This window comes from Colias eurytheme, chromosome 6 (genome assembly GCF_061535395.1).
Source record: "Colias eurytheme isolate Ceu_HAF_F1 chromosome 6, ilColEury1 Martin Lab GWU primary, whole genome shotgun sequence".
NCBI classification, from domain to species: Eukaryota; Metazoa; Arthropoda; class Insecta; order Lepidoptera; family Pieridae; genus Colias; species Colias eurytheme.
Genome location: NC_142985.1, coordinates 4084784 through 4112585, shown reverse-complemented (window position 1 = coordinate 4112585; position 27802 = coordinate 4084784). Strand labels below are relative to the sequence as shown.

The 27802-nt window shown below is 31.9% G+C and overlaps 3 protein-coding genes across 4 annotated transcripts; all 3 read right to left on the bottom strand.

Moving 5' to 3' along the window:
- Positions 1–4612: 4612 nt before the first annotated feature.
- On the bottom strand, positions 4613–8059 carry LOC149907571 (uncharacterized). Its single transcript, XM_090102500.1, has 4 exons — positions 7763–8059; positions 6316–6625; positions 4876–5281; positions 4613–4631 (listed from the first exon to the last, which is right to left on the bottom strand). The coding sequence occupies exons 1-4, from the start codon at positions 8024–8026 to the stop codon at positions 4613–4615; spliced, it is 999 nt and encodes a 332-aa protein (XP_089958626.1). The 5' UTR covers positions 8027–8059.
- A 1833-nt stretch (positions 8060–9892) lies between these two features.
- LOC149907570 (uncharacterized) lies at positions 9893–13186 on the bottom strand. 2 transcript variants are annotated; one of them, XM_090103389.1, is made up of 5 exons: positions 12817–13173; positions 12638–12671; positions 12393–12452; positions 10289–10363; positions 9893–9974 (listed from the first exon to the last, which is right to left on the bottom strand). In XM_090103389.1, exons 1-5 carry the CDS (start codon positions 12916–12918, stop codon positions 9925–9927), a joined length of 321 nt encoding a protein of 106 aa, XP_089959515.1. In that variant the 5' UTR covers positions 12919–13173; the 3' UTR covers positions 9893–9924. The 2 variants fall into 2 exon arrangements, with proteins under 2 accessions (XP_089959515.1, XP_089959516.1); XM_090103390.1 differs by lacking the exon at positions 12393–12452 and having other exon boundaries at positions 12817–13186.
- Positions 13187–23937: 10751 nt separating this feature from the next.
- LOC149907569 (uncharacterized) lies at positions 23938–27282 on the bottom strand. The gene is made up of 3 exons (XM_090102592.1): positions 26566–27282; positions 26111–26279; positions 23938–25002 (listed from the first exon to the last, which is right to left on the bottom strand). The coding sequence occupies exons 1-3, from the start codon at positions 26955–26957 to the stop codon at positions 24838–24840; spliced, it is 726 nt and encodes a 241-aa protein (XP_089958718.1). The 5' UTR covers positions 26958–27282; the 3' UTR covers positions 23938–24837.
- Positions 27283–27802: the final 520 nt, after the last annotated feature.

Below are 27802 nucleotides of genomic sequence, written 5' to 3'. Positions count from 1 at the left end.
TATTAGTTTTTTCGAAAACAAATAAACATATAACTTCAAGGGAAGTTATCAGTACTTGTCAATAAAACTTGTCTTTTAATCTTATTCACCTGTTACATACATGGAGCAAATTTTTATGTTAGTAAAAATTGCCTGGTGTTGTTGCCTTTTTTTAAAAACAATCCTTTTCCTTTTTAATATGTGTTAAAAAGAAAAAAAAAGACGGGTTGCACTCCGGGAGTGCCGGCAGAAGTGAAAACTTGATTATTAATTATTTTGAAATGGTATCCGTCTTACGCATGGAATATAAGGGCTAAAAAAAAAAACATCCGTCTTACGCTTTTTCGATCAGGCCATGTGTCCTGACGCGAGTTTAAGATTTTATACCCAACGCCGCTAAAGAATTTTCACTTCAAAAAACTTTAATACTGAAACTTATACTGTAAGGTGTTCTCACATTGAACACATTTGTCACAATTTATGTTATAAAAGCTTATCGCACATCATATAGTAGCATGAAAAGCTACTATGTTTCTAACGATGTCTTTTTTTAAATATTTTCTTTTATCACAGTTACATAGAATGCTAACTAAACATACATTTACGTAAAACCGAATAGAATAAAGCCCAAAGCCTCCATTCTTGGTTTATTTTAAGATATTATTTGCAAAAGTGCATTTTGGTTCATTACCAATATCGTATTTTGAATGCATATTTGTGCTGATTTTCCGGTCGCATTCAACCTGCAGTCCCATTCGAATTCATCATTGTCTTTGCTGGTACATATTCTTATCCGTAGTAAGATAGTCCATTGGGATGTGCACCAGAATTATAAAGGAGGGATTTAACTATTGATAGGTTATTGTATGTATATATAAAAAATAGGAAAATCAAGGAAATATAGAGGAGTATTTCTTTCGACAGATATTTTTAATTTGAACGAAAACAAACTGGAACAAAGCAATTATTGGATAAATATAGTTAGTTAACCAATTGATTAAAGCATAAATATTTACATTATAAAACAATTTAATTTTTCATTAATCTTTTTCGACACGTTTCATTATTTAGATTAAAAGTTTTAATTACATTTGCTGATTCATCAGAACTAAAACAAAATAATATATTGAGGATGGAAATGAGGCAAATGAACATTCATGTTTATTTATTTTGATGATTTATAGATGGCTTACGTTTTATAAGTTCTTCAGTATTTCTAGTGAACATAGATAAGAAAATATATACTTTAAAATTAATAATGCACAAATTATTTTACTTGACACTGGCAAATGATTATCTTCTTGCCCAATTCTTACCATAACAGAAAAAAAATGCACAAATTAAAAACATGTAAGTTTTCATTGAGTAGGTTTTATCTATATCTATGATAAACTGCTTCCTTGATTCCAAGCAGACCTTCACATTCATAGTGGAATCTTCAATCTTAGTCAGAAATAGTCAGAAGCTTAAACAAAATTATTGGCAGAATATATGAAAACAAGATTAATGCTGAATCATAAATGCTCGTAAATCATAACTTACATTTAATAAAAAAGACTATAATATCCAATAGTTATTTTGTTTGTTAACCAGTTTTTATTTTATTTTAATTGACCTTTATGGAATTACCGCGTTTTTGTATTACGCATTATATAACCGTCGTGAGAGGATGTTCGCAGAATATCATTGATTATGATTATTTTCCTATAGCGGCTATAAAAAGTAGGTACAGCTTGCGGTTTTTACGGCTATCGATTATATTATATCCGGGTTTATTCTCATATTATGATGCAATAATATGCAGTTATGTGTGACAAAGGATTAGATACGATTTTATTGAAGAGTTAAATAAATAAATATCTGATAATATTTGATATCATTTGGTAGAGTCGTATGTGAAAAGCAAATTAACTTTTTATTCAATTACTTTGTATTTGGTATTATAATTACTTAATTATACAAAAAACCCAAGCAAGCTACATTCAAAATTCAACTATTAATTTTACTCTGGTTCTCTATTTAATATGCATCATGGATAGACGCTTCATAAATAATTTACTTATTCACATCATGAGAAGATCAGCACCAAGCAAATAGTTGTGCGATGCGTTTGATATCATTATTGGCAAGGACTCAAGAGAATATGTGTGAATGTTCTAATCTAATATCTAATGTAAAGGTATTATTATCTAAATTCTAGACAGTTAGCGCAATATAAGGATTCTATATTACTATACTTGATAATTTTAAAAACTTTATAGTGTACATAGGTATATGTATATAGCATTGATTTGGGATTCGAAAGTTTTTATTTGCTCTACATTGATGTTTGTTGAATATTGACGCAAGTGCTACTGAATCTTTTTTTACTGAAATTTAGTGAGAAAGGTAGATTGTTGTCTGAAATATAAAAAAAGGCTTCAGACGCGTCTAAAGTTTGTTTGCATCTTGTAGAGCAAATAGCGCCGTACGAAATACAGTGCGACACAAAAGAGATGAAAATAAATGAGGGCGCCACCGTCGCTCATATAGCAACACTGATACTGCGACGCAAGCGATCTTGATACTATAGAATAAAAATCAAAAAATCTATATATATAATCTAAAATAAATACCGCGATTTAAACCGTTATAATTGTTTCATTGTAGCAATAGTGTAAATTTAAGACAAAAATACATTAGTATTTTAATTGACCTACCTAGGTCAAATTTTACAAATGTATCCAAATGTATTTGGAATTAGTTATTTTATAAAAATCGGTCAAGTGCTTAGACTGCAGAGGCGCACATAGAATCAAACATACAAACAAACAAGCATACATGCAGCTCAAACACATTACCCTCTTTCTGGGTCCGTCGGGTAGGAAAAAACAAGGCGATTTGAAAACCACATATTTTTATTTTTTTTGTAGATAAATTTTGTACATTAATATAAGTAATTCATCAAAATCTAAATATTCTACTCCTTCAAAGGACAGATCATCACTCTGTTTCGAAGTACTGGCAAGAGGGTACGGGGCATCTTCAGTATCTGTAAATATGATACAGTAAATATGATTTTTTTTCTTATGGTTTGATTGATTAATAGATAGATAGCTGTATGAAAACAGTTATCACTATACTATGTAGTAAAATCTAAACTAGGTACTTTATTTGAGGCTGGTTGGATTGGATATAACTTCTTGACTCAAATTGTGCTGGTCGCACTATAAAAACTAGTTTTTGTTTACATACAAATAACCTCAAATTAAATTGCGAAAACGTAATAATCGCCATACATACATACATTAAACACTCGTCACTAATGGAATATTCTATTTTACGTAGTACTGAGCAAAAATAAATGGAATCTCACCGGTATATTCTGCTGTACGTTTGTAAACGTTTTCCAAATCAGTCAATAAATTTCCAGCTTGAAATTCGGACAAACACCGAATAAAAACTTTATACACCACATCACGGACACCGCTACGTTTAACCTTTTTCATGATGTCTCCTTTTTTATTTAAATTTCTTGTTCTAAATAACAATTTTATCTCAATAATTCTCCACTTCACGAAAAAAACAACAAATTTTTATTCAACTTGACAGCTACATTGCCAATTCAGGGTTGCCAGGTAATGAAAAACGAATTAGTTCCAAAATAATTAATTTCATCTCTTTTATGTCGTACTATACAGAACACCAAGATTTTTTAATAATTTGCACAAATAAAATTGGATAATTTATTTTTGGATATTTTTGATTGAACTCGCTTGTCAGGAACTAAGTTAAATGGTTCGAATTGAAAGAAAATGTGTTGGCTAGTCCACTCATCGAGAAAGCTTATTATAGGCATGGACGCTATGACCAATATGAACAGAAAAGCAATGAAAATGGTTTATAAATATTCCATGTGAAAGAGTTGCGTGAGTTTGTAGGCAATAATTTATGTTCTTATATAAAAGTTAATATTATAGGTACATCTACTACTAGGTATGCGTCCACTCTTTAAACAGGTATTAAATAAAAGGTTAATAGGTAAAATAAATAAATAAAATGCAGTATAAATTAAAATAGTTTTATTGCTAAGTGTTTAAGTTAAGTTGAGCAAAATACCTAAATTTTTAATGTTGATTTTATAGCCTAAAAAGCGGATTGTATTTTAAACATTTTACAATTAATAAGTTTGTTGCATCAAGTCTTTAAATGTGCGCAATAAATCTTATTTTCTGTACAATTTAATCAAACTTTAAGCTCTCATATAAAACTTATTTGAATCTGTTTTTAATAATTATTATTATCGTATTCGCAAAGTTAAAAATAAGCGAATAATAACTATTAACATATTTAATATTTATCTATACCTACATACGTCACATTTAAAAAACTAAACGTGTTACGGAGGTAACTAACATTTTTATTTAAAAAATTTACAAAAGTATGCATTAATTTGATGGCATATAGCCATATACGAATATTTTAGTCATGGAGTTTAGTTTTATGGACTAAATCCATTACAAATTAAAATTGTGTTATTCGATGATAGTCTTTATTCTTTATGGATGACTACAGCTGCGTCAGCGCATCTTATTTCATTTGTTTATTTCTGCTTCTTTTTCGAGGTATTGACTCCTGATTGTTTCACGCAGGCTTATTTGCGCTTGCCGTATCTGTAGGCGAAAAAAATTGCATAAATATGTGTTCACATTCTTCAAAATATGGTAAATATAACCATTAACCATTTTCATAGTTTAGTTTATAATTTCCTTGCATTATGTTATATCACATAAATAAATAAGTTTTTTATAATTATCAAATTTGTTCCTTACTATGCATAGGTAACTCGTTATCAAATAGTGCTAATCATTGCACTATTTGATACCGAGTGTGTTAAAGGACATTCAAAATAATTACCCTGAAGCCGAAGCGGAGGCAGTAGCAGTAGCAGTCGCGGTGACTTGACCGCCTCCGTTACCGCCACAACCGCCACCACATCCTGAACCGCCTTGGTGCCCTCCATAGCCGCCTTGGTTGCCGTAATTGCCACCACCGCTCCCGCCGTAATTGCCACCGTTGCTACCGCCGTTGTAACCACCGCCGCCGCCACCGCCGCCAAAACCACCGCCGAAACCGCCGCCGCCGCCGCCACCGCCGCCGCCGCCACCTCCGCCGTAACCGCCCCCGTAACCACCGCCGCCGCCGCCGCCGCCACCGCCGTAGCCGCCTTCGAAGCTACCGCCGTAGTTACCGCCGCCGTAATTTCCGCCTCCATAGTTGCCGCCGCCATAGTTACCACCGCCGTAACCACTGTGGCGGTGACCTGTAATTCATATATGTAATATAAAAATAACTTTTGAATGGATCTAACAATCAATATATAGATAAGTATAAATAAATAAAATTTCAGGAAGAAGAGCGTTTGCTCGTTTTATTATTACTGGTTGAACCGTCTTACCTATACATTCATACGAAATATTCAGAATCAGTTAGTTAATATTCTTCTATCTATCCATATGTCTTTTTTACGACGTGGTTTTAACCATCTTAATAAAATAAACAAAAAAGCTGCTTTGAATTTTCATGCTTTGTAATGATGAACATTTACATACATCTAATTCAAAAATCATCTTCATATGTTTTTTTTAATATTTTCTTTTTTATTTCAATGATGAGTCTGCGATGCTATCAACAATAATCAAGAACAAGTTTTCATTTTTTTGCAAACTTGCCATACCTGTTTCATACTAAGCTTGATTATAATTGTATTTGTGTATTTTTCTTACAAACATTTTGTCAAAACCAAATTAGTGCAAAGCCGCACTTATCGAATAATTTATGTTTTGGTTGATTAATAAGTAATAAGAGGATGTGGCATACAATAACAAAGCTTATTTATGGTTTAACGGAAAATTTAGGCAATTAATGCACGATAAACACCAAAAAATAATTATGCATATACATATTTGAATTATGTAATTATGTATGCAATTTTCAAAATGATTCTTTATTTTTACAGAAATTAAATGGGCTGAGTAACCCGAGTTATACTTTAAACAAGGATCCCTAAACACGTATAAGTGTACATATTTGACTATTCAACACATAATTATTTGCTAAGTTAACTCTATCTTCACACATATGTCATAGCCAACAAGAACACAAAATAGAAAAATCCAAAAGTTCCGATTTGATATTATAATGTTTATAATGATGTTTTATGTAAGTATGTTAAATTGGTCTTTATTAAATTTAAATCTAAAATGATCTCAGGAGTCGAGACTATGCATATTTTGTATGTTAAACGAACCAAAATTCGTATTGGGCAAAAAGGATCTAATAAAAAGCTGTTCTCACCGTGTTCTTTAATAACTTTCACAATCACGGTTTTAGGCGGTTCTTCGTACGTGACATATCCACCCTGGCCGCCACCATGGCCTCCATAACCACTGTCAAATCCTCTGCCACCACCGTAACCGCCACCACCGCCGTAACCTCCGCCGTAACCGCCGCCGTAACCACCGCCGTAACCGCCACCACCGCCGCCAATTGATAAACCGCCGCCAAATGATAAACCGCCGCCCCCTCCTCCTAGACCGTGGCCGAGCAGAAGTTTACCCAACGTTCTCTTCTGTCTATTAGACCGACCATCTTTTTCTTCAAGTTTCTGTAAAAATGTTCAAATCCTGTATTTCGAATTGTCTCAAAGATAATTTAATGTAAATATGTATTTAAAAATTGTGATGTAAAACGGTGCGGCAAATGTCATGTATAAATTAATTGTTTGAATCACCCTATTTAATATTTATTATTATTTATACATTTATGCATTGATGGTGGTGCATATAAACAGACTAATTAGATATTCTAGTCCTTTTGTATGTAATTAAGCGAACTTTATGAGCTAGAACGAGCTCTAACTTTTCTTGTGTTCTTTGTATAAATTTTCATTAAAACCACCATTTTTTAAAAAGGATTTGTCTTATTTACGTATTGTAACTTTTAAGATGATAAAAAAATAGTGACGCAAACTGCATAATAATTGTGAATCTCAGAATGTATAAATTATTCATATTTCCAATATTAATGTGTAAAAATATCAAAATTTTAATCACAATATTCGAAAAGCTGCTTTATACTTATATTTTATGATTTTTAAGTGTCTATTAATTTTGTATTATTAAATATTTTTTCAAAACAAGAGTTTTATCCTGTGTCATATTTTAATTCTGTTTAAAACTTCTTAGTTTCATATCAGAGAACTATTGAAAGAAAAATTATGTTTTCTTCACTCATTATCAGTTATAGAAATAAAAAGTCTGAATTATTTATTTATTACTTAAATAGATTAACTGTATGCTTGTTACGTTTACTTAAAATCTCAAACTTTTCATTGAGTTTTTCTAAGTATGATGTATTCTCTCTTTTTTAAGTATCTAATAGTTTTAATTATTAGAAATATAAATAGGTTTCCTTAGAAGCAATTTATTACTAACATAAATGAATGATTACCTATATACATGGAAATAACAAAGAGGTGCTGATAATGTAAATTCTTGTTTCATCTAATTGAATGACCTCTCGTTATTACCGATGAGCTTGTTAATTATATTACCACAATAACAATTTAAATACGATCTTAGCCTTCAATTCCCTTGAACTGAGTAGATATTATTTAATCTTACTTGGTAATAGTTATTGGTTTACAAACAAAGTGGTCTTAAATCTTAATTGAACAACAGCTAAGAGTTGACAATTTTCTTCCTAACTTAATTCTTATAATGTTTAAAAAGTGAATACAAACCTTAACATAAATGGGTTCTTGGTTGATATTCAGGGACTTCGCTTCTGGTTCCCTGACTCTCTCCTGCGGGTTCTGTTGAGCAAGGATCACTAGTATCGGGAACTGCCGGGAGCGGTCCGTCACCGGCGTCCTAGAGTCCCTTGGGGGCGCCAACACGGGCGCAACTTGCACTATCCTATCTCCACCTTCGATAGCATTGTCGTACACTGACGCTAGGGCGATATTCGCCAGCGCCAGCACGATCACTACACCACGGAATCCCATAGCGGTCACTGGCAAAGGATCCTCGCCGCCAACCTATTTATATGTCAGTTTTTCATATCGACGCCACGCTACGTCACTGTCCGCCTACTTGTCTTAACAGGACATCTAGTTTCCCACAATGACGTTATCGTATTTGTTCGCACATACGAGCTGAATACCAGCTTATAATGGAGACGTTTATCCCCAGTTTTAAGAACAATGGTTGAGGACTAATCGTAGTAGCAGGTTGACAGTGAATTAATTCAGTTCTTTCACATGATACACGTTTCGATTACGCATTTGGAAAATTTAATAAGCAATGCATTATTCCTATTGAATAATTCTAAGGAGTAATTAAATAAATATGTGTTATTTTTATCGGAATGGTTAAATCAACAACATCTAGCTTTTTACTTAATTTGTGTAAATGTTATAAGAATAACAACTTTTTAGAAGTACATGCACTTAAAAATTATCTGCATAATAAACCTTAAAGTTGCTTATATAATTTGACGTCTCTTCCATACTTAGGTGTTTTTATATAAAATGTACATTTTCCAAATTCAACACTTATCTCTACTTTTAATGCTACTGTGATTTCCAATGCATTTAATGCAATTCAAAGAATGTACTAGATGTTTGATTTACCAGCTTGTTGCATTAGCAGTCTTCACGCATTTAGGAACACCTACAAACCGGACGCTGATCCGTGGATGCTACAACGTGAACCTTTTTCTTTTTGCGAGATTATAGGATAAACTGCGTTTATACACAAAGGACGTTGTTTTGTTTTTATTGTGAACGAGTTAAACGGGTGGCTAATAAACAAGAAACATGCTGTTTGAGAATGTGTGGTGTGCCATGTGTATATTTTTTGATAATAATTGTAAAATATAATAAATAGAATAAATAATATATAGTATATGAATAACAAAAATATTGAATTTGGCTCTATGTATATTCAATACTAGCTGCTCCGCGCGGTTTCACCCCCGTGGCTCCACCCCTGTTGGTCGTAGCGTGATGATATATAGCCTATAACCTTCCTCGATAAATGGGCTATCTAACACCGAAAGAATTTTTCAAATCGGACCAGTAGTTCCCGAGATTAGCGCGTTCAAACAAACAAACTCTTCAGCTTTATAATATTAGTATAGATTCTTAATTTATACCAAAAACTCAGAAATTGTAGAGTTATCGCAGAAAGGTTCAATATAATATGCTTATCATTATGAGCATCATTGCAACATATTATTGTATAATGAAATGAAAATGTGCACTCAGACTTATAATTAAAAATTAAGATTATTACATTTTATTTTCTTGACTACAAACTGTTGCTCTACGTAATAACTAATAGGTTTTCTAAACTTAAAGCTATATTTTTTTCTTTTTTTATATTAATTTATTGAGATATATGTTTAAAGACACTTCATAGATTTACATTATATGTGATTACACAGTTTAAGAAAAATAGAAAATTTAAAAATAATGCTCTATCAGTTAATTTTTCGTAATTTATCACATTTTTTAAACTTTTAAAATATCATTAAAATGCGTCACAGTATTTTTTGTCCACCAACAATTTCTTAAGCAATTTGAAATTGGTCTGTTCTTATAAAAAGCCTTATTCGAAAATTGTAGTGTATTAACTATTAAGTAATTACATCTTGTTTCAACATATAATATATGATTTATCTAATTATACGCTTTGTGATTGAGTGGAAAATCCGACTCCATCTTGGAAAAGGTATTTTACATTTTTACATATCATTATTTGATGATGTTGAATAAAACAGCTTGAATAATATATTTGTTTATTAATTATTTTACGCACAAACATCTATATGATAACTAAAGTGAAAATTAAGAAACAATTAAAATCTTGAAAGATGTGAGAAAAACTTTGTTGTTCCACACTATCCTTGACGATAAGTAGTCTCCGTGTATTTGGTGTCGTAATTTTGTTCTGCAATAAAAATAACTTGAATAATTATGGTTTTATTGTATTGATGGACAATTATAGTCTAGAGATGGACATGGACAATGTGATCAAAGAAGCTAATAGAAAGAAATACCATCACTCTCATACATCGGTATACAAGATAAATTGCCCAGCAATTAGTACATTGTTGAATTTATAAGTATTTAAATAGTAAATACCTTCTTTACGAAGGTGTATTTAATTATTACGGAATAACAATTTATCACTAGGTATTTACATTAATAACAATACCTAGTGATAAATTGTTATTTATGAGTTTATTATTGTTTTTCATTTACCTGGTAGAACAATTACAGTGGATCCTGAGTCTCTGTTTGGATATCCTCTATTGCCATGATTATTATTATTGGACTCTGAAATTTGTACAAAATAAATTAAATAACATTAACAATAATCTTAGTTGTTTGCAAACAACTTTCTTTTAATGTGTCTATTTTTTATACACATTTAAAACTTTATTTTTCAAAAAATATAAAAGACGGAAGAGTGTAATTGACACATCATAGTATAACCGCTAGTACTAAGATCTACAGGTAAATTAGCTTGGAGAAATTTTTGCGTTTGTAGTAGTGTATGGTCAGCAAATAAAATAAAACAACATTTTATTTTTAGTTTTTATTTTATATATATAAGGGATTTTAAATTAAACTATATGTGTTTCTCCTATGAAAAAGATGAGACTTTATTTTAATATTTGCACATTTAACATACATGATATAACTTTTACATTAACAATGTTACTAAAATGAAAAATTTACTAACCTGAAAAAGAAACGACATATAAAGTTTTATTCTTTAGTTTGAGAAGTCAAAAGCTTGCCTCGACCATGTTTTAACACTGGAGCCATATTGAATTAACAATATAAAGTTACAACACTTACACACAAATTAAACACTAGTTATGGCCCTGCCTTCATACAAAACTGCTGAATACGCCGTTCGCACGGGAATAGAATGTGGATGCGATTTCCCTTAGTTAGCATCCAAGCTTACGTCTTTATAATTATTAAACTGTATAAATTCATTCTTTAACTCCGGTCTGCATCGTGCAGACATGGGTGTAAAAGTCTCATTTTAGCTATTAAATGTAGTTTTTAAGTACATCTGAGTTTTCATTTGGGGCCTCCGGCTGCGGGACATGTAATTCACTTCAACAAATATTATAACAATAATAACAAATAATAACAACAATCAACAAATACAAAATTTATCAATTAAACTACGTACATAATAATTATAATTTTTGAATGAAATGTGTGCTTTATGTTCTAACGGTACCAAACGACTGCACGTGGCACCTGCAGCTGCGGACAGCGTAAACTGGTTTATTCTGGTTTTGTGCGTGTTTCCACTTTCCACTATCAAGTGACGATTTATTTATTTGTTTTGTTTCGTAATTATTATGGTCAAATATTAATTATGAAACAAATTATTAGGGACACGATATTTTATTGTTTCACGGTAGTCGCCTTGTCGTTTGCTCAAGGACGTAAAATTGAATGATATATTTTTTTTTATAAAGTCAAAACCATTTTCTTTCAAATAAAAACTTGTTTTTATTGAAAACAAAAGTGTTGCTAGGAATAAGTATAAAATTAAATAGTAATGTTAGGATATCGAAACATTTTTGTATAGGCCAGAACGATATAGTGGAAACGCGCTCTAAGATCTGAGTAATATACACACCACTACATATGCAAAAATTTCTCCAAGCTAATTTACCTGTAGTTTCAAAATTTTCCACTAGACCATACGATAAACCAAGGTAACAATAAAATAACATTGATATCTGTACTGGCTACTTCAAAATGAAGATGAATGTGTCAAATTGGAGATGAATTTTCTTTACATACGTAGGGATTGTACCTATATAGATATGTACAATTTGATATGACTTTTATGTCTGGAGATAGGAGTCTAGAGAGTTGTATTGGTGAAAGATCTTATTCCAACCTACCCTTTGTCCATGTGGGTGAAAAATTCTTCCTCCGTGTCTGTTTTTAGGTATGCTAAGGGCCGATTTTTCAATGCTTCGATAAAACTTATCCGTCCAATAAAGCCTTACACGATAATATTAAAATGTCACGTAAACTGTCAAATACGGGCAATTAGAATACGTTTTTAAAATGGTAGATTTATACCTAAGATTTATACATTATTCGACGAATACGTTTTATCCAAGCATTGAAAAATCGGCCCTAAGATCTATAAAACAACGGATTTTGATGCGTACCTATAGTAGATTTAAATTTGCGAATTTGAATGAATGCGTTGAATTGCGTTTAAATAAGTTTTTAAATAGATAGAGAGGTTCCACGGGAAAGTTTTATTAATATAAAAAATTGAGATATAAAGTTAGTATGTATTATGTTATTTTCTTACCTCTATTCGATACTACAACATATTCATGATTTGCATTGCGGCGTAGTCTAGCAAAATATTCTGTAAATAAAAAAAAAGCTTTGTTTATCTGATTATACACAAACTATTGGTATTTTTACGTTCATAAACAATAATTTATTTAGTACATATAATTTTAAAACTTATTATAAATATATATGACTTTGTGTGCTATTGGTTTAATTTATTCTAATGTAAATATATTTTAAATTGTCTCAAACACATACCTGCATTTATTTGCTTCTGTAGAAATTTATTGACCTGAAAATAAAGTAAAGTGATTCATTAAATTATGCATGCCAAGTGGTTTACATACCCAGTTTTTTTCGTAGTACGTAAACCTGTGATGTAAACCAAATTAAGATGAACCAGGAAGAATCTATGAATGTAATTAATTTTTAATTACATATGCTTTGATTGACGTATCATCATATTCATTTGTTTGTTGTGTACAATGAACAGCCACAATTAAAAATAAAACCGTAACCATGGTAACTTGGAACGACATATTTATAGTTTAATTTTTATTTTATTTTATCACACAAGTAACTTTTTGAAAACTGCGCCTGTACAATGTGACGGAAAATTTGCGTTCTTTTTATATACTCTAACTTAGATATAATCTATGTAATGCAAAGTGGTTGGGGTTTATTATTTATTTAATTGAGCTCGTTTGAGGTAAACAAAATAATTATCTATATATATGTATATACATAAAATAAAATCGTAGGAAAGTCAAAAATGTACATTGAATATTTTTTAAAAGAATATCTACTTAGAATTTTTGTCTGTTTGTCTGTATGTATATCCGGGCTAATCTCGAAAAGTACCTACTGCATAGTGCATAGAATAAATATTTACTGAACACAAGTTGCCGTCCAACTATCCATTTTAGCTTACCAATAACATATTTCTGCTCACAAATATACCAATACTTTGCTTACCGTTTAAATAACACCCATATTGCAATACTGTGCCCATGCTCCATCCACGAATGTATTTTCCGTGTTGTGATATTTTTGAACAGTACTATAGATTGTCATATTAGATAATATCTCCCTACTAAAATATGAACGTTTATATTACGGTTTACGGTAGTTTTTACGGTAGTGGTTTTAATGTCTGTTACATCAAAACCACTGAACCGTCAGGATTCAGGAACGACGTAGGCTACTTTAAAAAAAACGACGAATCACGTAAAACGACGGAACCGCGGACGAAGTCGCAGGCAATAACTAGTAAACAATATACACCAGTCAGTATTAACATTCAAAATCGAAAATTTAATAATAATTCCAAAAGTTTTCAAACTTCGGTCAAGTGAATTGGGATGACAATAAATCTCATTTTGCAACCTTGCCCGCAGTCCGGAACATTGTTTAAGGCGAAATGAGACCCAAAACAGACGTTTCGAGCGCACGGAGAATTAATTTTTTTCTTCAAAAACTTTGAATTTGATTTTTTTTATTTATTGCAATTAAATTAATTTTTACTGTATGGTCGTGAAAAAATTCCAAAAGTTCTGCAAACTTGGGGAAGTTTTCGATATAATATTTCATATCACGTATTAAATTTGCAACCAATCTAAGTGTAAGTGTAAGTAAGTTATTGTATTATTGTATTAAGTTATTGTATTGTGTATTATTGTATTATTAACTTATCAGATAGGTATGTAGGTATGCTACATTGTATAAGTAAGTATATTGTTTATTTTTCAAAACATCTTCACAAAATTAATTTTCCATTATTATAATTCTGAGAAGAATATAAATTATAGTATAAAATTAATATACACACGCAAAATGATGTTATAGAAGGTCAATAAGCCAATAATATCGTATAAAAAGTGACGTTAGTTCCTAACGATTATTGTGTATTTCCCAGTTATTTTATGAAATAACAAATGCATAAATCACCTTTACTTACTTGGCCCATCAACTGCGGATTGGTCTTCCAATTTCTGGAAAGTTTAAAATGACGTCAAAATTAATTGAGGATAAAAAATAATTAAAATGTTTACAACGCTTCAAAATAACTTTGAAAGAGTTATGTAGCCACATTTGCAATTATTTAATATCTACACATTTACTCATTCGTATGAATTAGGAAAAAGGATTTATTGATTTTCTACATTAAATTGATTTTATAAATTAATAAAAGGTGATGGACAGATTAAAATTAAAAACAATATTTAAAAGTTTCCGCTTGCCCTGGCTTCGGGGTGACTCTAGATAGAAAATAATGTGTTTCTAGTTTAAGAAAAGTTTTTATGTAAAATCGAAAAAAAAAAACAAACGAACAATAAATAATATTACCTCTTTATAACATTATAGTATTTAAAAGACGTACAAGCTCTTATACCATAAAGATACTTTACAAGTATTTACTCACTTTTACATGATAAATGGCCGGTGCATCGTCGTTGTGGTTGGACTCGTTGGTATCATTACTAGAAGATAATAACCGTAATACAGGGAAGTCCTTAGCCGTTTCTGTTGTTCTAGCTCTACTAGTTTTCGACGGAGCCAGCACAGGCGATATTAAAACAACTCTTTCCTTGGAATCATTGAAATTCGATTGCACTAAGCTGACAAGAGAAATAACAAAAAGGGATGTTATTAAAAATCGCATGGTTATTGAATGATTTGAAAATTATTGGAAGCTTTATTTATATGCTTTTGATGGATTCATGATCACGATTTGTGAGCAGTCCGAGGTTTATATGTCCTTACATTATCTGAGATCATTATCTTCGCTGATGTTCAATAATTCATTATTAATCAATAGAACGTATTTAAATACACATGTACTCTTTTAATATTATCTGATATGTTCTAATAAAAATCTATACTACCTATCCATAAAATGTGAATAATTTGTATGTAATAGGCCAATGCCATCTGAAGTAGAAGTGGTACCTACCAGTGTTGAATAATTTCATTTACAAACGCACTTTTTTTAGGGTTCCGTAGCCAAAATGGCAAAAACGGAACCCTTATAGTTTCGTCATGTCCGTCTGTCCGTCTGTCCGTCTGTCCGTCTGTCACAGCCGATTTACTCGGAAACTATAAGTACTACAGTGATGAAATTTGATGGGAATATGTGTTGTATGAACCGCTACAAAAATATGACACTAAATAGTAAAAAAAAGAATTGGGGGTGGGGCCCCCCATACATGTAACTGAGGGATGAAATTTTTTTTTTCGATGTACATACCCGTGTGGGGTATCAATGGAAAGGTCTTTTAAAATGATATAAAGTTTTCTAAAAAACATTTTTCTTAAAGTGAACGGTTTTTGAGATATCAGCTCTCAAAGTCGTAAAAAGTATGTCCCCCCCCCTCTATTTTTATAACTACGGGGTATAAAATTCTAAAAAAAATAGAGGTGATGCATGCTAATTAACTCTTTCAACGATTTTTGGTTTGATCAAAGTATCTCTTATAGTTTTTGAGATAGGTTGATTTAACTGTAATTTATTATATTTGCTGCTACGGAACCCTTTGTGCGCGAGCCCGACTCGCACTTGGCCGGTTTTATAGTTTGAATAATTTAAGCAAGCATTAGCGTTCTATTGCCTTTTGAAAATGAGATAGGTAATAATAATTATCTCTTTGCAGTATTCAATCTTCGCTTTTTATAATGATCCTTTAATCTCATATAAAACAATTTTAGGATGTCTCTCGTGTTATTTAAGTTTAAAAATAAAGGGTTATAATAAAAAATATGAAAAAATAATAGATTCTAAAATTTATATTTCCATTTCAGTCCAATGAACCCCTTCGAAGCACGCGTCACAAGTCACGGTCACGATCACGTAGCATCTATTACTGTAGTTGTGTGTATTTGTCTTTCCTAATATAAGGTGTATAAAGAAAATGACTTCTAATATTCAGCATTGCAATTAAAAAAATCTAAACTAGGTATCAAACCAAACATTTTATAAAGTTGCAATCGAAAATTTTAATGCGTAGTTGTCTGACCTCGCGGGTAATATCAAAGCGTTACAAGCACAAATTAAGTATCTCAAGTAGATGTTTAGATCGATACGATTTATGTTTACTATCATTCATTAGAATAATAATGATTTTTTTTTACGTATGATTCAGGGGGTTTCCCACAAAAATGTTTTGATTAGGAATATGCATATTATTTAAAAAAACATAAAATATCGGACTAAAAAGGTAAAATTATAAAAAAGTTGCTTTATAAAGAGACTTGAGACTACGGCCTAGATTGTAATAGGGGGGAGGGGGGGAGCGTCATCATCAAATATATTCATGCAGTGTCCTGGGGGGTTGTTACTTTCTTGTTTTGGTTCTAGGTACTATTGTATGATTAAAGTAAACAATTATCTTTGCTTCACCTATGTTCCGAGATATTGTGATGCTATGATGATTTTCCGTATAATTAAAGAATGAAACAAAGACATCTTTCAATTACAGAGGTATATAATATCTGATTACATCTTTGTATTATCATTTTAAACGGTCTGGGTTTTATATCGTGAGAAATTGCATCCCAATTGAATATATCAACCAGTTTTTTATTTTAATAAAAGGTCAAGATATCGTTACAAAATACGTCGAAAATAGTAGAGGCTATGTGTTGATATTTCCATTTGATCTTTATATAAGCAGTCTTCACACTGAAATGAAAGAAAATGATGTATTAATAAGACTTTTATCGTGACAAAACCAAACGTTTATCTCGAGAAAAAAAGAGCGCCAAAAGTGGTTTATCGCAGATAAAACCAAAACTAAAAGTAATTACACAAAATGCTCTGATAAATATCTTGCAAATGTTTTAATATAATTGTTTATGAAAAAAAAATCATAATAAGTATTACCATGTCAAGTAGAAAACGTAAAAGTGTGAAAATTAGAGCTAACTTGGTGATTTTTTTTATCGAGTAAATTTTAATATTTTATGTTTTTGATTAAACAGAATCGTTGAACATATCATCTAGTTTGATATATATTTTATTTTTTAGATTTGGTCTTGAATATTACACGTATCATCTAATAGAAGATTGGTAATTTTGCTTTATACGCACCCTTAAGTGAAAGACCCCAGTATCTAATAGCATAATTAGGTTTGTTTCTTTTTTACTGCTGTCATAATATTATGTCTAAACATATATTTCTTTGTATTTTCACATTTGATAATACCGACTAAAATATGCAAAGAAGTGAGGAACTTACGTTTATACGATTGCCTGCGTTACCATTGGGGTATTCGTTCTAAGCAATGCTTCAGTGGCTGTTGGTTTTATCATTTCAGCTGTTGAAAACACTTCAACCTCATTTATCATCGCTGTCAGTGATACTGTATTCAGAGGTTCCCGAGTAAAGTAAACTGTTTCAATTGTTTGATCAGTGGCTATTTTGGGTAATATTTCTGCTGTTTTAGCTTCTGGTAAGGTTAGCGACGCAAACGCAGCCTCTAAGTTTTCGCCCAAATCTAGCGTCGGTGTAGTTTGCACGTTAAATTTCGCAGACACAGGAAAAATTGTTCCTGATTTTGCTGTTATTTTTAATGCACTCGCTAACTGTAAGTATATTATGTAAACTACACAAAAGTGAGACTTAATCATTGTTTATTCAACACGAGACACGAAAGAATTGGCACACTGTTTAAAGTGGAATGACCAATATAAGTAATTTCAAGTTCATTCACAAATCCATCACCGGTTTATAGTATATCAATATCATCATGTTAATATGAAATATTCGGATATTAATGAGTTTCGAAATTGTTTTAATTGCTCAACTTCAGAAGCTATTTGATCTAAACACGTTTCCCCCATTTAGGTATAATCATTTCAAGAACGATGATCCTTGATAAGAATATATTTCAAGTCTCAAAAACAACAACACTACTCTACTATACTTACACATATTAAACGAATATGAAATTATAACACAATTGTTAAAATAAGTGCGATGAAGATTCATAACCTTTGGCATTGAGGCAAACGTGTTCATCGACCAGTGTAACCAGTTATTAAATCTATCTATATGTATAGTTTTTATTTATTGGTAGCCTGATGCGCACTGCAAAAACGTTCGAAGGTGTTAAATTCGTTAAATTCCATTACCATTTTGGTCACAACCAGAAGTTATCTTAGTATTGGGATATACTCCAACTTAAATGTAATTTGTAAGCAGGTCCATATGTTGGATATTTGCATGAGTCATGGGCAAGACCAGGATCTTGAATGAGGCTATCGATCCGCTTATATGACGACCAAGACAACAATAGACCGTCATAAAAATGTCGAATTCAGAATCATATCAGAGTCGCACTACAGTGCGAAATTAATCGCCAATGCAAAAGACATTCTTCATGTTATTTTTTCTATTTTATATGACACTGCCAAGCTTGGACTCAATGCAAATCTTAGTCAGGGAAATCGTCTTGCGATACACGATGTCTTGTACGTTATACCAAAAATTATAAAATAGTTACTACGTCAGGTATACCTACTATTTTTTTTCCTGCTAAGCTATATCAGTGATTTAGCTCTTTAACAAATATGTTTGTAACATACCGCCAGATATACAGAAATACACATATGTACTTCCTTTAAATATACAAAAATAATATCGTTTTCAAAAACAAAAGGAAATTTGGAATAAATAGCTTTTAATAAAAAAAAATGGAACTCAACTTAAACTACTTCATTCAAGCATCTTTTTTTAAAACGGTTATCATTTTTTTACTAAGTACCTGTTTTTTCACTTGTGTAGATTACATTCAAGGATGAACCTATGTATACAAAAGATATTAATCAAATGCGGTTAACCGCAATACAATTGTGTGATACAAGTAAACATGGTTAATGGTATGTAATATCGTTACACATATCCGATCTTATGTACTAGTGTCTTTTATATGTAATATATTATTATCTAAATTTAATATTTTTTGAAGGAGCGTAAAATTTTGGGGTCGCGTCATGGCATTACCGACACGTCATGGAGTAAGGCGACGATTTTGGTATCTTTGAATCTTGCCAAAGAAGTTTCACTTCTGACACGTGTGCTCGGCACACACGCTCTTTTTTATTTGTCACTGATATTTTTATACCTGTAAATTTTGTGTCATACTATAAAGAGTCAAAGGTACCTTCTTACTAAATAATAATTATAATAGTTTAAAAAAACTAAAAAACACGCTTTTAGTTCGGTTTTCTATAAAACGCGTGTTTTTTATTTTTTTTTAACTATTATTTATTTTATCAAATTAGTGTATTGTCATCGGTCCTAAATAAATCTACAAAGTTTGAACGAAATCTGGCCGTTTAAAGTGGGTCAAAATCGCGCCCAAAGAAGTCGGTTACAAACATACAGGCAGGGCCGGATTTAGAGGTCCAGAGGCCTCGGGGCAACAAAGGTGTGGAGGCCCCCTCGCCCCAAATTATTTTCCAAATAAAATGAACAATTTTTCTCAGTCGAGTTTTGCAATAAATAATTTATTGTAAAACCAAGTAGATTCTCTTAGCACAGACTAATAATAATATACTACGTATACAACTCTTAGTATTTAACAAACGCATATAAATATAATCGGAAACATGAATTATCTGAACTAAATTTTAGTGATAACGAACGGAACCTTTCGAGCTTTTTTTGCCGAAAAATCGTTGATGATTTCGCTGAAATCCAGTTCTCGGAGTAAATCGCTTTCAATGCTCAGGAGAGAAAGCTTTGATAGACGGTTTTGTCCCATCGTGGTTCGAAGCCTATTTTTTATAATTTTCATTTTTGAAAATGTATGATATATACAGTGTGTATGATACAGGTGAAGCTAATATAAAGCGTGTAAAAACCATGTAAGTCTACGTGAAAAGTCTAAGGTGTGTCTTACACATTCGTAAGATTAGCGAGGCGAATAAAGAACATAACAATGCATAATAATTATAATTAATAATATCAAATATGTAAACAGTGTGAGAATAGCGAACAAATAAATATAAATAAATAAACACGAATGTGGAAATGCACCACAAACAAGAATCATAAAAATTATTTATGTATCTAATTTTTTTATGTACTTACAGAAAGAGCTGAATGATTTTGAAAAAAAAATCTTATTCATTGTGTCCTCTAAAGTTGCCAGAGCTCCTAGCTAATTTTAATTGCAAATATGTGCGGGTAAAAATTTGCACTGTGTTATTTGTATTTGTACGATTTACAACCAAATATTAATATTACAGTGATGGATTTATACGTTATCAAATTTTCAAATTAGTTCGATGATTTACTTCAAATAAAAATAGGATAAGGGGGAAGGTATCTCTTTCGCCTTTTCTTAATATTATCATAGAATTTAGAACAATTTTCCGAAAAAATTCTGCGCTAGTTTGTAACAAATTCTAGACCATCTCAAGCTGTTTGAAAATTGTATGATATACCATGATGGATATACGTATTAAGTAAAGTTCCAGCTAGATTTACAATGATCGAATTCTAGAATTGAAGAAGGAAGAAAAAGACTTGTCTAATTCCTCGAAGGAACGTTTAAAAAAATGCGCCTATTTAGAATTTAATAGCAAAGCCGTTTCATGTCATAGCGGTTGATAGTAAATTAAGTCGAATGGGCCAACGATGACCATTATGTCCATTACGTCATTAGGCATTTTATTCATAATTCAGGCATATATGACTCAGGACATACACAAGCTGTTCCAAAATGGAAATAGTCGAATTCTTGTAGACCGCGGGAGAGTCTCCAAAATTATGTTAAAGAACGTAGAAACATATATTTAAAATGAAACATACGAATTTATTACTATAATGTCAATATTCTTAAATGTTTAATTGGAGTTAGCTATATTCGCTTAGTCTTGGATAATAATTTGAAGACTTTTGAAAGATTAAACGAGATCATTTCACAAATACAACACTACAAACCTATTTTCATTCTTCTAGATAAAAATCTTTTATACTTAAATTAAACACTCGTTGGCTGCTGAATTTTCTTTCATTAGGGCAGGCTTACACTAAAGTGATACACAATTTATTCCATACTGTAGAATTTTTTTGTCGTGAGAATCTCAAATCATAATGTTATCATCCGTAATGTCGTTTATAAATAATGCACAAACAATAACGGTCCTAAAAAGGAGCCTTGGAGTACTCCGATAAATGATAATATTCACTTATAATACCACAAGAGCTTCAAAATTATCTGGTATTTTCCGATAGGTTCGTTGCAAACAAATGAAGGAGTCAAGTTTTTAGTCAAGGTTAAATTCCTGAAAAACTTGACGACTTTATTTGTTTGCAGGGAACCTTGAGGGAAATGCCAGATAATTTTGAAGTTCGTGTGGTATTCGGGGGATTATTTTTCCGTCCCAAATGTCGGCCAATAATTTCACAATTGAATTCAACCTGTCAGTTTGACGTCAACTACCAGAGAAAATTTTCAAAAAATTATCACTTATAATACCACAAGAGCTTCAAAATTATCGGGTATTTTCCGATAGGTTCGTTGCAAACAAATGAAGGAGTCAAGTTTTTAGTCAAGGTTAAATTCCTGAAAAACTTGACGACTTTATTTGTTTGCAGGGAACCTTGGGAAATGCCAGATAATTTTGAAGCTCGTGTGGTATTCGGGAGATTATTTTTCCGTCCCAAATGTCGGCCAATAATTTCACAATTGAATTGAACCTGTCAGTTTGACGTCAACGACCAGAGAAAATTTTCAAAAAATTATCAGTATAATACCATGTAGGTTGTACCACGTGACGTCGAATGGTGCAATTCTATTGGTCGATATTTGGGTCGGAAAAATAATCGTTAGAATTCTGAAATTTTGAGTCAACTCCCGAGAAGTAGATACTAAGATACGAATTTCTCAAAACTACAACCAACAATTCTTTTAAGAAAGTAAGTAACGACTAGAGAAAAACTTGTTCGGAAAGATTCTCTAAATTTTTTCATGAGCAGATGGTGATTCACCATGGCAAAAGCCTTACTAAAATCGGTGTAGATTATATTGTCATCGTTACTACCATTGCTGATTTTTGTTATGACTAATTGGTTCAAACAAGTTCGTAAAGGCTAAATATTTTTTTGTGGTTCTTAGACTTTTAGTACTTACCTATACCTACTCGTCTGTGTAGGTATATATGCCATAATATGTGTAATAAGTATACAAATGACTCAAATGTGATCGCGGTTGTCGATCACAACGTAATAGGTTCATAATTTATAATCTATACTAATATTATAAAGAGGAAAAGTTTGTAAGTATGTATGTATGTATGTATGGTTTTCACGCATAAACTACTGGACCAATTTCAAAAATTCTTTCACCATTAGAAAGCTGCATCTTCACTGAGCAACATAGGCTATATTGCATTTTGAAAAAAAAATAGAGATCTTTACCAAAAATGCAATAATGCAACCCAAGGTGTAAAAAATTCCTCAATAAAAGTTCTGTCATCGCGTGCGCTGCGGAATCTATGGAAGATAGAACAAAAAAATGTTCTACGGTATTATAGAATGGATCAATATCTACAATATGATGTTTGATTATAGACTGTTTCAATACCAGCAAAATACTTTTTAAATGAAAAGAATTGGATCACAGTATTACAATACTATTTCCTACAGTAAGGAAACGCCTTTGATGTCGCGCGATGCCGCCGCCAGCGTAGGTACTTACGCTGCCACACGAAAATACGCTAGGGTTGCAACAAATGGGAAATAAAACAATCGTGATTATTAATATTATGATGAAATCATTTATTCATATGTACATTCAAAATAATTGCGATTATTAAATCTGATGTAATTATTTGTTCATAAATATATAATTACAGATATTGCACTGCTAAATATTATTTACGTGGACACTTTATTTTTGGATGTTCTTAATTGTATATTATACCATTTAACTAAGTAATGCATTCGCATTGGGATGTACAATCTGATTAGAAAATAATGAGGACAATATATACATAGCTTTGATTTTAATTCAACAGATACAAGTAATACAATCTTTCTGAAATATTGTTTCCTTCTGGGATTTCCATGTAGATTTACATCCGTAAACGGAACAGTTTTTGCGCGTCATAATAGAATATGTAAGTACCTATGCATAATAAAATTATTACACAAAAAATACGACTGCGTCGTCCTTTAGCGATAGTTAATGCAAACTCAGCGTGATTGCATTAAGCGGCCCGCGTCGCCCGACCCCCCGCCAGTTCCCCTCCGTTTCTCTGCACAAGTACATTCGTCGCCATACTGTAGGAAATATGGTAATACTGTGATTGGATATTCCATTCAAAAGATATAACGAATTTTTAAAAGTGTCAATCTACAGAAAATAGTAGGTATATTGTTCGAGCAGGCCGTAGTGCGGGACGGGGTAAAGGTGATTTTTATGTGATTAAAAATTAAACCTATAGTCCGACCTATAGTAGACTTTTCACTGTCACGATATCGCTATCTATGCGGGTGAAACCGCAGGGCATTGCTAGTATTCAATAAAATACAAAACACTTTCGGATATTCTTTTTATTATGTTTATTCTAAACTACATTATTTATTTAATAAATAAATTTTCAGTCATCACACACAACAAGTAGGTAAACAAATTCATTGTTTTGTATTAAAAATCATGCTCTCGTTCTTCAACTAGATATTGAACTTTGAAGTAAAGAAAATATACAAGAATTATTTAATTGTAGGTATATTTTCTAAACTTACTTATAAGTTATAGCTAAACGTGAATGAATACAGTTTCTTATTGGATAATTATTAATACAATTTTTACGAAAAAAAAGATAAGTCATCTAATACAAAAACAGATATTTTTACAAAGATTATTTACTTACTGAATTTCATTCGCTGAACTTACATTAAAAAAAGAAGTTGAAATATATTTTATGTTCGTTGCACGCTACGAACTTGACTCGATGAATTTCTATACAAATATTCTGAGTATTATAAATATTTACTTGGTATATCGCTGTGCATATCATCATAGGAAAATGTTACATTGTCCCATATAATATTACAGTTAATGACGTCATAGCATTCAAATAAATTGCAACCTTGTTGGGACAGTTTGCGTCTAGAATTATTGTTTTGGAAAACAAAAGAAAGCGTTGCTTATGCATTTTTTCTAGCATATATTTTGTACTGTATTATTATTTTTTTTGTAATGCTAAGATGACGGTAAGAATAAGGAATTGAAAATCGTTTTAGCATCGATTAGCACTTGATTACCAGTTTCGCATTCCATATCTTTGTATACGAGTTATAATTTAATTATAGTCTTTGTTCCAAATGCAATTGAAATAAATATTTTTGGCTTAATCTGTAACTTTGTATGGCTTGCTTAGCTATTATTATACCTTTAAATTATGTTACTTTATCAATAAATTCTTCTATAGGATTGTTATGAAACTAATTAGATACTAATACAGCGAAGAAATCGTCTCTATTTCTTTTCGGGCCGGGTTTCGTTTTGAATGCAGCAGCGCTGGCTCCTCGTCCACCAATAAAGTCTTGGAAGGTAAGGAGGGGTGGCCCGCGCTGTCGGATGTCGAAGAGACCTTCACCGAAGGTAGGCTGGAATTAGAGATAAAAATGTTAGTGTTATAATATAACAAATTCTTGTGTTGTGTACACGTACACGGTTATATATTACATTATACCTGGCTTTGCATTGACGACTAGTTAATCTTCAATGATATTGGGCTCTATGGAGAGTCAGCGTGCATTATGGCATAGATTTGATTTTTAATGCTTTCAATTTTCATATTATATAAATTATCGAACTTTGTATATTTAATGAGAGATTAAATTATTCTTTGCAACACTTCCAAATTTTCGAACATTCAGAAGTCAGTTTAATTGATTGTTATTAAGAAAAGCAACTTAAGAAGTGAGATAGCTATTCAAAACTCTACAATTACTTATTCTGGTACGTACAAACGATGTAGGCTTTGACAATGCACGCGCGTATTTACCTATATGATTGTCATATATTATGCAAATCACAATTATTGATCACGTCCATAGTTTTTTAAAGAGCAACAAACAATACCTCCTTAAACGTACAAAAACTAACCGATTTAGAATTATATTACTAGGAAGCAGATTCTATATCTAGCAGGTTTATAAAAGTTGACAGATTAAAGCCGGTTGTGATCGACAGAAAGAAAGGTTACTTCCGTGTATTTGTCGGCAGATCCTGATTAACATATAAAGTCCTTGATGTACGCAAATAAGATAATTGGTGAATGTATCTCGCATTATGAATGGATTGATGTAGAAATTTGTATTCGAATATTTTTATTTTTTATACTTCCTCGATATTTTTATATATGTAACACACCTACACTTAAATGTAAAAATAAATTTTGAATAGAGATCGCATTATTAATTATTGCCTGTTTACTTTTTTTTAGAATGGAAGTTAGGAAGAGAGTTATTTTCATATTTTATATGGATCGTTTTTCTACTAGGTATCTCAGGAACTTTTTCTCTCGCTTTTTGTTAAACAAGAGTAACTTATTATTTTTCTTCATTGCCGTAATTGTATCGTGCAGCTTACTCTTATTTCTTTTCTTATATGATATGTAAATCAACAAAAAAGCAACATATCTGAAAATGTTACAGCGTGATTTAAGATTTATGGGAACTGTAACATTAGTATATATTATATGAAACTCACCTCTGACTGGAAGCCATTTAATGAATTAAATCCAAAAGCAGATGAAGCGCTTTGGCTGCCGCCCCCGAAGCCTCCTAGGGAAGCCGCAGAGGATGATGCGCCGGATACTGAAGCGCCTGCGCCGCTGAACGATGCGGCTTGGCTGCTCGCTTGGCTACCGCTGAATCCGCTGAAAGATAACATTTTTGAATTAGACGTATATCAAAAATGTATGTTTATATTAATTTATCGCAATTATTAAAATGTTATGTTATTAGGTACTTATTTTATTCAGTACCTATGTATATATGTATTTAAAAAATTGATAAGAACTATCTAATTCTACTTTCTTTACTTAGTAATTAGTATCTACACTACGCTATAACTAACATTACTGAAAATGTTATATGTAAAGAAGCATCTAAGATGAGTTCATTTTAAGTGTGTAATTTTTTTTTATGAAAAAGGCATTATACCTTCCAAATCCATTAAAAGATGATGACTGGCTGGCAGAATGCGAAGTACTAAAACCTTCATTAAATCCAAATGAAAATGACTGTGAGGCTGAATGACTCAACCCAGCACCACTAGCACTGCTGCTAATACTAGCTGACAGCCCTCCATTCCCTGTCGGCCTCACGTTGAAACCTCCCCCGAACTTCGGTTTCACTTGATTCGCTCTATCACTTATTCCCAATGTAGTGGGATCTCGCTCCAAATGCTCCAGAACCGGTAAAACCGGTGGTGTGATGATAGGCTCCAATTTTCTTTCCCGCCGCTCGTCTGGGAACACGAAACCGTTGGCCGGGGCGGCCCGGGCCAATCCCACCGCGACCGAGAGGCAGAGGCACGCGCAAATCAGCTTCATGGTTGATCCGTGGCTACTATGTTCTGTCCAAGTCGTTTGTAGTATTAATAGGGTCGCACGAGGTCACCGCCGGTGTTGGCATGCGGCTCGTGCCGCAGCCTTCAGAAAACCCACTGCGGCGGCTTGTGCCGATGTCCTGGCCACTACTTATCCCCACTTCGTATGTAACACCCACGTCTTGGACTCATTAGCTATCCTTTTACAGTTATGTTTGTTCCGAAGATCCGGAAAATGATGATCGGGATTGGGAAACCCGCGTGCTACATTGTGTTGCGCAATATGAGTTTACGTAGTTTTCGTTTTAGCTTATATAAGTGATGTTTGGATTATGTCCACATTGAGTTGATTTTGAGCTTCTTTGCCTGATTTCATATGAGTTATTTTTAAAATAAGACGCAATTTTTCTAGTAATGAATTAAAACTTCTTCTCTTTAGATCAAATAACTTAAAAAATAGAAATAACTAATCTAAACTTGTTAACCATAATTTTTGTTTCCAAATCTTGTTAAAATCACAGTTATTCCGACGTTTGTATCTTCAAACTGAACACACAGGAATGCAAATGCTGTTAATCTATAAATTAGCACCTCTGATTGCCTAAACCTGAGAAATAACTCGTCTCAAAAACCAGTCCAGAATTTTTTTTTTGTAGAAATTAAAATCGATAAAAGATTTGATTAGCATTTGAAACATTTTAGAATCACATGATTCGGTTAAAAGGGTCATGTGATGTCAAACATGTTATTTGTAAGATTTTCCTAGGAGACGCCGTCCAATAATTTTAATCTATTAGGTCAAAAACCTAATAAATTATATTCTAAAACCTTCCTCGAGAATCACTCTAA